Raw genomic sequence first — 13,196 nt, forward strand, 5'->3', positions numbered from 1 at the left:
TCTACTCCCGTAAAGATTTACACCCTCGGAAACCCTGTACAGGGTCGCTATGGGTCGGACCCGACTCGATGGCACTTAACAACAACAACAACATATCTATAGCCATATCTATCTCTCTACCTATCTACCTGTCTATTTCTATCCATATCCATATCTATCTATCTATCTATCTATCTATCTATCTATCTATCTATCTGTCTGTCTATCTATCTATCTATCTATCCATCCTGGTGTAGCACTATGAATTAACGCAAGGTTGGTTTGAACTGCAAGGTCCATGATTCAAGCTCACCAGCTGCTCCTTGTACAGGGTCCCTATGAATAAGTCAAAACCAATTTGATGGCACTTACCAACAACAACAACAACATACACACATACACACACACACACACATATATATATATGAGAGAGTGTGGTGGTTGTAGTGTGCTGTAGAGTCAGTTCTGACTCACAGCGACCCTGAATAGGATTTCTGAGGTTGTAAATCTTTACGGAAGCAGAAAGCCTTAGAAGCAGAAAGCCTTATCTTTCTCCCATGGAATGGCTGGTAGTTTGAACTGCTGACCTTGAGGTTAGCAATCCAACTTGTAACCACTACGCTACCAGAGTGTTCCATATATGTGTGTATATCTATCTATCTATCTATCTATCCCTTCCAGTGGCAAAGGGCAGTAAACAGATTTTTCTTTCTTAAGTCTAGCAATCACGCTTTTGCGCTTTTGAGGAGAATGCAAAAGGGAAGAGTTCCAAGTTCCCAGAAAGGCTGTAAAACTCAAGAAACCTCTCATTCTTTTCTAACAGACTTATAAATGATGAGAATTCAGGGAAAATGTATTGAGTTCTTTCTTGCACAGAGTACCCTGGGTAGGAGCAGGAAGTACCAAGTCTGAGTTATAAATTATTGTCTGCCAGAGTCATCGAGGAAGGAACTGATTTCTGTTTGGTAGAGGTCATCATTACTGTTCATTTCCAAAGCAATCAGGAACTTCACGATTTTGACAAAGAGTCTAAGGACTACGGAGGGCTGAAGGGGAAAGAGGATGAAAGGAGTGTGTAAATCTTCACTCGCTTCATGATTCTTAGAAAAGGGCAACTTGCTCTAAGGTCTGATTTTTTGCAGCAGTCTTATTTCAGGGTGACTGGATCATCTGACTTCTTTTGATTTGGGGAAAATGCAGGGAATTATTTTATTTAATTTGGGGGCATTAAAGTAAACTTGCACTGGTTTTGTGCTCCTTATGAACTTAACTTCATGACTGGTTTGACATGGCAAAGCTGCAGTGTTGAAGACGTTCTGAACTCTCAAAGTTCTTGTTTTCTAATAGGAGGGAGCTCTGGTAGCGTAGTGATTACGAATCGGGCTGCGAACCTTAGGGTCAACAGTTCGAAACTACCAGCTGCTCCGCGGGAGAAAGATGAGGCTTTCTGCTCCCATAAAGATTTACAGTCTCGGAAACCCTGTACAGGGTCGCTATGAGTCGGAACCGACTCCACGGCACATAACAATAACAACAACAACAGAACATTTGTGGAAATTTTTTCAATACATTTTAATCCCATTTTTTCCATGAACTTTTTGAAGTCCTCTCATATTAGAAATTATGGATGTGACTGTAATTGGTTTTCCTCATAGTAAAAAGACTACAAGCTTCTAGGCAACCTCTTAATCACCTTACAGGGTGATTGGTGTGTGTGATTGTGTAAAAACATCATTTGGTCTGCCAGAAGAATCATTAACTAATTCAATCTTCTATTCACCTCACAGTGTTGGTAGCCAACATATAATTGTAACTTTTATTGTTTGGAAAATAGGACAAAATTTAAGTCCTAGGAAATCTGACTGTAATTGCAGTGAGAATTAGAAAATAGAAGCATTAATAGACATCAAATGAACTTGGCTTTGTGTTATTGTGAACTTGGCTTTGTGTATTCTTATTAGAAGTTATCTTACTCTTGTCAACAAAATTGTGAGCTATGCTATATCTCAACATTTATTTCATTGGTCTCTCTGTCATTAGAAATAAGGGACATGATTGGATGTTTGTGTGAATGTGGAAAAGGGTGATACAATATGCTGTTTGCTAAAGGATAATTAAGAGTCCTGGTGTGGCACTGTGGATTAATGCAATAGACTGCAAGATTGGTTTGAACCACAAGGTTGGCGGTTCAAACTCCCCAGCCACTCCTCTGAAACCCTATATATACAGGGTATCTAAGAGTTGGAACCAACTCAAGGGCAATTAACAACCACAATAACAAAGGATGACTATGTTATCCAAAATATAAGTCAAGTGATGATTCTATGGATTCTAAATTTTCTTACAATCTGGCTTAAGTATAGTTTTAAGAAGTTATCTTTAATTTTGTAAGATGTCCCAAATTTAGGATATAAATAGTAATTTAGTCAGCCAGACCAGGGCGACAAAGCTAGTTAGCGGAATTTTTCTGAGCATTCTCTCTGATTGACTCAGTGCACTTGCTCTGTGAATCATTTATGGGTGTATCTGAATACACCTTTGGGTGTTTTGGAAGAAACCCCGAACCCCGGTGATAACCGTTTTTGTTGCTTGTTTCATACCTCAGTCTATAGCCCAAGACTCTCTAAATAACATGGAGAGGTTAGGTTGCCATATGTTTTCAGCCTAATAAGACACTTCTAAAATGTTTGTAAAAGAAAGTATCTCTTCTTATTTGTGGCAGGCCTTGGAAGACAACATGTCTCTTGATGAGATTGAGAAGCTCACATCCATTGATAGGTGGTTTTTGTATAAGATGCGTGACATTTTAAGCATGGAAAAGACACTGAAAGGGAGCAAGAGGTAAGTCCACATTGCTCTAACTCCAGATACCATCTGTGCAACTTTCTCCCTCATCCTTAAGCATTGATCAAAATTCTTCACCAATGAGATAAGTTGGAAAACAGTAAAACAGTTGTCGTATTTAGAAGACAAATGGCAGATTTTAGATTTTTAGTCTATGAAGTTAATTTATTGATATTTCAAATCATTTTCTACTGCCATCCTTAACAATCAAACATAACGATGATCTTATTAGAAATGTCTTTTGGAATTACAAAAATATATGTGTGTATATATATATATGTTGTTGTTGTTGTTGTTAAGTGCCGTCGAGTCGGGTCCGACCCATAGCGACCCTGTACAGGGTTTCCGAGGGTGTAAATCTTTACGGGAGTAGAAAGCCTCATCTTTCTCCCGCGGAGCAGCTGGTAGTTTTGAACCGCTGACCTTAAGGTTCGCAGCCCGATTCGTAACCACTACGCTACCAGAGCTCCTTATATATATATATATAGTATTTGATAGTATTTGATTATCAAACATTACCTGGATTTTCATGTAATTATCAATAATGAAATGTGTAAGATTCCTGTTTCCACACATTTTCTCCTAATTCCACATATTTTCTCCTAAGTTTTGAGCCTCTTTTTGTTTTACAATATCAGCTTACATACTGCTGTATACTGATGAGCAAAAGCATTTGTTTTGCATTCTACTGATACTTCTACCCGGAGCACTTCCTGTTCCGCATACAAATAAGCCATGCTCAACTTTCTGCTAATAGACTCTCTACCTCTTACTCATTTACATTTTTATCTCCTTCAGGGCCAATTATTTTTAAATTTTCATTTCATGTTCAGAATATTCTTATAATGCTAGTGCTTTAACATCTTCGTTTCTATATTTCATGGGAAGACCATTTGTTGGGGCACCTCAGGCTTTTGAAATTACAAATAAGTGTAGACGAGAAATCTTTGATAGTAGGAACATTTGTTAGTAATTTGAGGAAGACAGTATAGTTCTCTTTATCATCTCCTCTCAAAGAGAGTCTGAAATACACTACAATTAGAAGTTGTCTCTCTTACAAGTCTATGGATATGCTTAGAGAGGGAAAGGATTTTGTTTGTAAAAATTGTTTTAAAAAGATTTGAGAAGATGTAGAGTAATCACTTCAAATGTTGAGGATAGTAGGAAGACCTCCAAGCCTAGACTTCTCAATATTTAAGCATTGTAATATATAACTGTGTGCACTTTGGGTTGATGTGCTGGACTACAAGGTCAGTTTGAATTGCAGGGTTGGCAATTCAAGCTTACCAGCCACTCCTCAGAAACCCTATACAGGGTCACTATAGTTGGAACCAACTGTAAGACACTAACAACATAATGTATTTGCGTACTCAAGATGTACACAAAAAAGGCAATAAAAACACTTGACTTTCATTTTAAGCAAAATTAGGTTTTTTAAAATCTATTTTATAACTGTCGAAGAAAAATGCTTAGTTTTGAAATTTGGAGATTTCTTTCTTCCATGAATGAAACTAAATGTAGTTGTCTATAACTCATCCTTCTAAGTGATCACATAAAATGAATAGTAGGCAGTGGTGAGTTAGGAATTTGAGCCTATACATTTTTCTCATAATTTTGCTGACTTGAGATTTCCTTTCTTGGTTTAAGATGCCAGCAGAACATCCACATTGAATTATACAGTCTGTTTCACTATTTTCATTTTCAGACATGAGATTTCAAATGCTAACAAAGCCACACAAATTAAACCACATGAGGGTGCTAGAAACTTACAGTATTTCAAATATAGCAGTGAACAGGACCTGGGGTGGAAAGTATCAGATAGCATTTTTATTCAAATTCCCACTTGTTACATATTCTGCTTTTTGGATGAATTTGATGTTTTAATTGAGTAGTTTTTGCAACAACAGAAAACAGGGTTTGAGATGCTAACTAAACAGAAGTGTATATTGATAATCAAAAAGGTCTCTAGAGGATTAGAACAACTCTTTGCTATAGATCACTTGTAATATCTTTCTGATTTCTATATTCTGTGGAATTGATTTACTGATAATTTGATATTTTCAGACTCCATTTTCTGTGAAAATATATTTGTAAATAGAGGTATTGTCTATTGTTCATAATGACCTACATTACGAAACTTGTTATTTAGTGCCTTTTGATGTTTTTAAAGGGAGTCCTGGTGTGTCCCTATGGGTTAATGCACTGGACTGCAAAGTCGATTTGAACCGCAATGTTGGTGGCTCACGCTCACCAGCCACTTCTTGGAAACCCTATACAGGGTTGCTATGAGTCAGAACCGACTCGACGGCACTTAACAATGACAACAAATATTTTTTAAATAAGAGTTTAAAAAATTCAACTATGTAACTTCTTTATACTTTATTTTGGTTAGGGAGATTAAAGTACCTATCATAGAGTGAAGGTTAAAGTAAGCTAAGAATAAAATTCTTAATTGATGATCTATGATATTAATAAACCAGAACCCCAAAATCATTTTTTGAGTAATGTTTAACTGTTTTATTCATTTCTTTTGGAATGCTGTAGATGTGCATATATAGCAATAGTGACTGTTATTTGGTGGTGGTGGTGGTTGTGTGCCACAGAGTCGGTTCTGACTCGTAGCGACCCTGCATAGGTTTTCTGAGACTGTAAATCTTTACATGAGCAGAAAGCCTCATCTTTCTCCTGTGGAAACGGCTAGTAGTTTTGGACTGCTGGCTTTGAGTTTAGCAGCCTGACTGTAACCACTAGCTACCAGAGCTCCTCAATTGTTATTTGTTGTTGTTATGTGCCGTGGAGTCGGTTCCGACTCATAGCGACCCTGTACAGGGTTTCCGAGGCTGTAAATCTTTATGGGAGCAGAAAGCCTCATCTTTCTCCCACGGAACAGCTGGTAGTTTCGAACTGTTGACCCTGAGGTTCGCAGCCCAATTTGTAACCACTACACTACCAGAGCTCCTGTTATTTAGAGGTATTAAATAAATTAAATAAGAATAGATGGCACTGAAGCTACATGCATCAGTCATTCTATGGCACAGAGGAGTCTGACGTCCAAAGACTATCATAGCTAAAGGGGTGTTAATGTGTAGGAGTGTGGGAAACCCAAATCCTATTTCTTTGTCTCTTCTGTTCTGACATCAGCTGAACATGCAACACTTCTTCCTTTGACCCTAATCACCAGATTTAGGGCAGATCTGACATGCTAAAAGACAGTCTTCTTTAAGACATCAGACACCAGCCAAGCTTGGGAGTCCCCACCACACCTCACTTCTGACCTGCTGGTTACAAATTTGGTGTTTTCCCATTACTCCTCAGGACTCCAGCCATAGTGTAGGAGTCCTCAGGGCTTCCCTACTTCTGTCCTATTAGCTACAAGTTTGGGGATTCCCTCTACTCCTTTAGTATACCATCTATAAGCTCAGGGTTTCCCTGGACTCTCCCACTTTGACCTGCTGTCTTCCACTACCCGCTACTCAGGTTTAGCAATTCACTAGAATAACTCACAGAGCTCATGGATAATGCTGTACTTAATGTATTCATGATTATATTTTTACTATAGCCGAAAGAATACAAACGAAGAGATGCATAGAGCCAGATCGGGAATGGTTTCTAACATGAAACTTTCAAGTCCCCCGAAGGAACGTACTGCCCTTCATGTGCATCATGTATTTCCCCAACCAGAAATCGCATGGAGCGTCCATGTCCACAACATTTACTGGGATTTATTGGGCCCTTATTATGTAGAGATGATTGGTTATATAATGAATCATGCCTTGTTCTCCTTCTCCCTCCCCTTATCACATTACCTTATTGGCATAAATCCTCAGGTGCAGTATTGTTGCTGTTGTTGTTTTTAAGTACTCTTGCATCATTTCCCACTGGTAGTGACCCTGGATAGGGTTACCAAGGAGCAGTTGACATGTTTGAACTGCTGACCTTGTGGTTCACAGTCCAATGCTGATCCTACAGTGCCATTTGTTGTTGTTGTTGTTAAGTGCCGTCGAGTCGGTTCCGACCCATAGCGACCCTGTACAGGGTTTCCGAGGGTGTAAATCTTTACGGGAGTAGAAAGCCTCATCTTTCTCCCGCGGAGCAGCTGGTAGTTTCGAACCACTGACCTTAAGGTTTGCAGCCCGATTCGTAACCACTACGCTACCAGAGCTCCTTACCAGGTGTGATTTATCATTGTTAAGTGCTGTTGAGTAGTTTCCGACTCATAGCGACACTGTATAGAGTGTCCGAGGAGCAGCTAATGAATTTGAACCACAGACCTTGTGATTCAAATTGACCTTGTGATCTAGCGCATTAACCTGCAGCTCCAGGTTTATAACACCTGTTATGGTCTGCTGTTGTTTTTATTGTTGTTAAGTGCTGTCGAGTCAGTTTTGATCCACAGTTACCCTGTTTATGGTTTCTGAGGAGCAGCTGGTGAGCTTGAACACCTACCTTATGGCTCAAACTGACCTTGCAATCCAGCACGTTAACCCACAGCACCACAAGAACTTTAATCATTGGGGAAATTCCAAGGTTTAAGAGGTTTCTCTCAGTAACCAATAATAAAGACTTCTTTTGGTAAAGTTAATTTTAAAGTCCTCAGTAGGACTTGAGCTCCTTTGCTCCATTCTGATCATTATTCTAAACCATGAAGTCTGTTATTCTTAGCCTCCAAATATCCTGAGAGAACTGCTGGTGGTGGCGTGGTTAAAGTGCTTGGTTACTTACCAAAAAGCCAGAGGTTTGAACCCACCAGCCACTCCACTGGAGAAAGATGAGACAGCCTGCTGCCGTAAAGACTGTAGCCTTGGAAACACTCTGGGGCCATTCTACTCTGTCCTATTGGGTTACTATGAGTTGAGATCGACTCCACCGCAATGGGTCAAATATTCAGGGAAGTTTAGTTTTCAAGGTATCTAGATCAACTGCTCAACAGTAATAACAGATTCCTATTTCTGGTGTAAGGAGCTCTGGTAGCGTAGTGGTTACAAATTGGGCTGTGAACTGCAAGGTCAGCAGTTCGAAACTACCAGCTGTTCCATGGGAGAAAGATGAGGCTTTCTGCTCCCGTAAAGATTTACAGCCTCAGAAAGACCCTGTACAGAGACACTATGAGTCAGAACCAACTCCAGAGAGCATCACCATCACCACTACTTCTGGTGTGGCACTGTAGGATCAGCACTGAACTGTGAACCACTAGGCTGGCAGTTCAAACCCACCAGCTGCTCCTAGGAAAGCCTATACAGGGTTGTTATGTGTTGGAACCAACTTGATGGCACTTAACAACAACATTTAACTATTGGCATTATAAAGCTGAATAATATATAGCACGTTTTAAGAAAATTAATAAAATCAGTTTTTCTTTTTCATTTGTAGTTCACTTTGTTTCAAGATTCCAGCTACTCTAATGCTTGAAAAGCTGGCCTTTGAGGCAGACCAAAGAAGTAGCTATGTTTTTGTGAGTTGAAATGACCCCCAAATATCATTTCTTCAATATATTTCTGCCTCAAAGTATTTCAGTCCCTTTAAACTTTTGTACAACAGGGCTTCAACAAGTTTGTGGAAGAATTCAATGAACTTTTAATTCTATTTGTCCATGAACATTTTGAAGTCCATTGTACAGGTTCCTGGGGAAAAAGGCAATGGACACATCATTTGGAAGAAGAGGAGAAATTTAAAGAGAGAATAAGGCATGGAACCTTAGGACATGGGTTAAATTTCACATGATCTCTTCCTTGGGCATTGGAAAGAGCAAAGGCTATGGTGCTAAGTAAATAGCCATGCCAGTTCTACTTGCCTTGGAATCATGGGAACATTTCCTCCCTTACTTCTTTAGCCTCAGATTCTTCCTGCTAATGTATATTTCATAACTTTGTTGTGAAATTTCAATGATTTAAGTATAAAGGACATCTGGCACATGGTAGGTGCTGAAGAAGATATATTCTCTTCCTCCTGAAAATAAACATGTTAACCTTTTTTGACATAGGGTATTTCATGAATCTAGATGTACACATATAAAGATTATTTGCAAGGCCCCAGTTTTTAGTTACTAATATATTTTGCAATGAATCATTTCTTAATTTTATGATGCATTGTCACTTATTTTAATATTAAGCTTTTTTATTTTAAAGGAAGCTGTGATAGCTAATAATACAAATGCTATTCTTATTAAAGGATCAATAGCAAACCATTATGATAATAAGCCAAAATTCCCAGTTCTATATTTGTTAATTATGTTAAAATTCTTCTAGAACCCAATAAATAAACTCACTAGGAAAAAATGAAAATATCATCCCAATTGATTGCCAATTTGTGATTTGTACTTACATATATGTAGTCATCTAAAATGAAGCCCAGAATTGTCCTCTGAAATGGCGTACACCTACATAGTTAGTATGTATATGAATGTCTACAGGTGGGGTAGGGAGAGGGGAGATTGTAACAAGGCATTATAAAAAAAGTCATGAGTTTCCATACCATTGAGAAAGTGGAAATTATAGTAAGAAACACTTTCCTCTGAGGGTGATGTCAACCATGTATAATGCTTAGGACGATCAATGAAATCCTAGCCTTCTGCAAGGTGATGTGATGAGGTAAGGTAGGCAAGTCTTAGAATAGTCGATCCAACATCTAAGATTGGAGTGCTTCTTCTCATCAGAACTCAGTTTACAAACTTTACTACATGAGAATGCAATGGCAACTTTCTTGATAGTTCCAGGACAATGCCCAATTTTACCAACTGAAGTGATAACCATCATTTAGATTGTTGTTGTTAAGTGCCGTCAAGTCGGTTCTGACCCATAGCAACCCTGTACAGGGTTTCTGAGGCTGTAAATCTTTACGGGAGTAGATAGCCTCATCTTTCTCCCATGGAATCGCTGGTAGTTTTGAACTGCTGACCTTGTGGTTCACAGTCCTATTTGTAACCATAGCTTTGGTCAAATATTTCTCTTCCTCACTTGACTTCACCAGCTTTCTCTGTTTCCTCTTAAATTGTTTATTGCTGCTCAAGGGTATCATAGGAAAGTTAGCCTTTAAGGCAGTGCCCTATATTTATAAGGCGATGTTGTTGTTATTAAGTACTGTGGAGTCGGTTCTAACTCATAGTGACCCTGCACATGGTTTCCGAGGCTGCAAATCTTTATGGGAGCAGAAAACCTCATCTTTCTCCCGCAGAACAGCTGGTAGTTTCGAACTGCCAACCTTGAGGTTAGCAGCCCGATTTGTAACCACTATATAGAGGCTTTAATTGAAACAGAGTAGTAGCACATTTCTTTAGGTTTTAGAAAGTTTCTTTTTATTCAATGCAATGTGAGTTGGATAATGTAGGATTCCAATATTGTATATATGTTGAAGATTCTGTGTTTGAGAATCACCAGAGAGCTACTAAATTCAGATCACTCTGTAAGGAGTTTTAGAAAGGTTAAGTCAAAATTTTTAGTTGAACCGAAAAATTTGTGTAGACTTTATCCATACATAGGCCTTTATTACTGAAATACCCAGATTGCAATATGTGCATTTTTGGAGTCTTGGTATGGGCTGTGGGTTTAATGTGCTGGACTGCAAGGTCTGTTTGAACCACAATGCTGGTTTTTCAAGTTCATCAGTCAATCCTCAGAAACCCTATACAGGGTCACTGTGGGTCAGAACTGACTCGATGGCACTTAACAACAACAACAGCATTTTTCATACACTCATAAGTGCTACCAATAATACCTTTTTCATACATTATACTCCTCCCATGTAACTAACATTTTCCCAAATGCTCACTAACAAAATGTCATATTTTTTTTTTTTGAATATTGACAATTTAAAAATTCTCAACCCTAGTCCTTTTCTCCATTTACACATGGAAAAAATTGAATTTTGGTCATGCAAAGAAATCTGGCCTGGAGGCTGACAGTACAAGAATCATAAATTAAATAGATAAACATGTCAAATGTCTTCGACAATTAGGTCTTCCTAATATAGCTAATTCCCCTAAAGTAATAAAAGAATTAACATAGAACTCTATCTTTTAATACAGAGATTTGAATTTTGATTGAATTTAATAATGTGAGGTATCTCAGATGTCTATGTTTAAAAGTATGGAAATGCAAATTAGATAGCATCTGGAGGAAATAAAATTGCATATAGCAGATATTTTCATTATAGTTATTGTTATTGCTAGGTATTCTCAAGTTGATTGCAGAAGCCAATGAGGGGGATGGTAGGCCCATTCCCTTAGAGCCAGCATATGTAATAACAATTTTAACAATATTAGGAAGTAACAGACAACCACTGGCACAAAGGGTCCTCAATGGTATCCCTTTTATTATAAGTAAAGAAGAAAACCAACTATAATAGAACTTGTTTTTGATCAGAGACTATTTTAAAAGATTACATCATAATCATTTTTATTTACAATATTAATTTTAGGAATGATTTTAGATCGAAATATAGCCATGACACAACTTTTTAAAAAGTACAGTCAAAAAGAAACATCAGAGGACAAATTACTTCCTTTGACCACCTGCTTATCTTCTTTTCAAATATTTTATTTACTTATTTTGGATAGGGAATCTTTAACTATTTCTGACTGACATATTCAGCTCAAGGATTTTATTTAACTTGCCGAAACTGTAAAAATTCTGGTTTTTCAATGGTTAAAATGAAACTGAACTCAGTTTAGAATCCTCCCTTCTAGTGATACATTCAAAGATAGTCAGCTTTCAATGTGTTATATATTTTATGTTAAAGTACCATTTATGATGATTGCTTGTTCTTTGGTATTTCATCCAGTTTGAACACCTTCCCTTGAATGGTCCATTTTCCTTTCTGGTTTTTATGTGCAGTGCTGCTGTTTACGTTAGCAACATTGTAAATTATCATTTAAAAAGGGTTTGTTTAATCCATGTTAGATGTTCAAAAGTAGAAAATATGTCCATTGTGATACAGTTTATAGCACACAAATATAGGAAGCTAACAATTGGATACATTTCTACATTAATTCTAGACCGAAACTTAGTTTCTTATGGATATATATGCACAACTAGACTGCAAAGTTAGTTTGAACCGCAAGTTTAGGGTTTCAAACTCCCCAGTCGCTCCTCAGAAACCCTATACAGGGTCACTATGAGTTGCAATTGACTCAATGGCACATATCAACAACAACATATACACATTATCCAGAAACTTTTTCTTACCCAGTCTTCTTACTACAGTCTTCATGCAATGTTTTGCTATTCTAATTCTTAGGGTATCAATATTCTCTTTCCCTTTCCCTTAACTCTTACTGCCAATGTAGTAAAATAAAAAAGAAAAGGGCATGTTCCAAAGGCCCCATTTCTATCTGAACATCGCTGTGTTCAATGTGATAAACTATGCCCATTGGTGAGTGCTGAAAATCATAGGTGCGCCTATTGCTTAGGAAAACAATTTAGGGCAAGCCTGGCGAGTTCCACTTGGGCATTCAAGTGCTAAATTGAGCTCAGTAAAGTTGGCCATTTCCCTGCAGCCACAAACTTCTGGCAGATGTAATAATGCAGGTGTCACCTTAGCTGGAACATTCCTTTTGAATGTCCTCTCCTACACACGTTAGTTTCTATTGACTTTTTATTTAACTTGCTCATGAGGCATGGAACAACTAGAAAAGGACATTTTGTACTTACATTTGATTGCAGTTTTCTGGGGAAAATTGTAACCTAAAGGTTATTAGAAGCTAATTTAAGAAAGAAAAAGGTCAGTATTTTATCTTTTTATGATAATTTATATTTTCTGGTAGAAGAAAAATGAGCAACTTCAGTCTTAAAATATAAATATAGAAGTAATTTAGGGGAAGAAATATACACAATCATCTCATATGCTCTAATATTGACAGTACTTTACAATGGTATATGCTTGTGATAGAATTGATTACTTTGGTACAGAATGAGAATGGAGTTGGCTGGGCACTTTAGAGGAGGAGCCCAGTGATTTACTTTTCATGAAATGGTCCATGTTCTCTGTTATCACTACTATGTTGTTGTTGTTATGTGCCATCGAGTCGGTTCCGACCCATAGCGACCCTGTATAGGGTTTCCGAGGGTGTAAATCTTTACGGGAGTAGAAAGCCTCATCTTTCTCCCGCGGAGCAGCTGGTAGTTTCGAACCGCTGACCTTAAGGTTCGCAGCCCGATTCGTAACCACTACGCTACCAGAGCTCCTTGAATTTCTGAGTCTGTTTCACCTTAGTCATTTTTTTTCCCTTAGAAGTCATGCAACTAAATGAATATTGTGTATAAAATGAAAAATAATTTTACAAGTTACTGTATATTGCTATTCAATGGTTTTAATCTTCACATTAAATTCGCTTTATCTAACAATATTTTTATAAGTACTAAACATTGAGGTTTATGTGA

General features: G+C 37.7%; 1 protein-coding gene across 1 annotated transcript in view; it reads left to right on the top strand.

Annotated features, from left to right (window-relative positions):
* The window catches only part of CPS1 (carbamoyl-phosphate synthase 1, mitochondrial), a 165,038-nt gene that overhangs the window by 85,502 nt on the left and 66,340 nt on the right, over window positions 1-13,196 (top strand). Inside the window, exon 21 of the mRNA XM_006872744.1 lies at window positions 2,702-2,820. Within this exon, the coding sequence (XP_006872806.1) occupies window positions 2,702-2,820 (119 nt within the window). The remainder of the gene's footprint in view (window positions 1-2,701; window positions 2,821-13,196) is intronic.

This window comes from Chrysochloris asiatica, unplaced genomic scaffold (genome assembly GCF_000296735.1).
Source record: "Chrysochloris asiatica unplaced genomic scaffold, ChrAsi1.0 scaffold00212, whole genome shotgun sequence".
Taxonomy (NCBI): Eukaryota; Metazoa; Chordata; class Mammalia; order Afrosoricida; family Chrysochloridae; genus Chrysochloris; species Chrysochloris asiatica.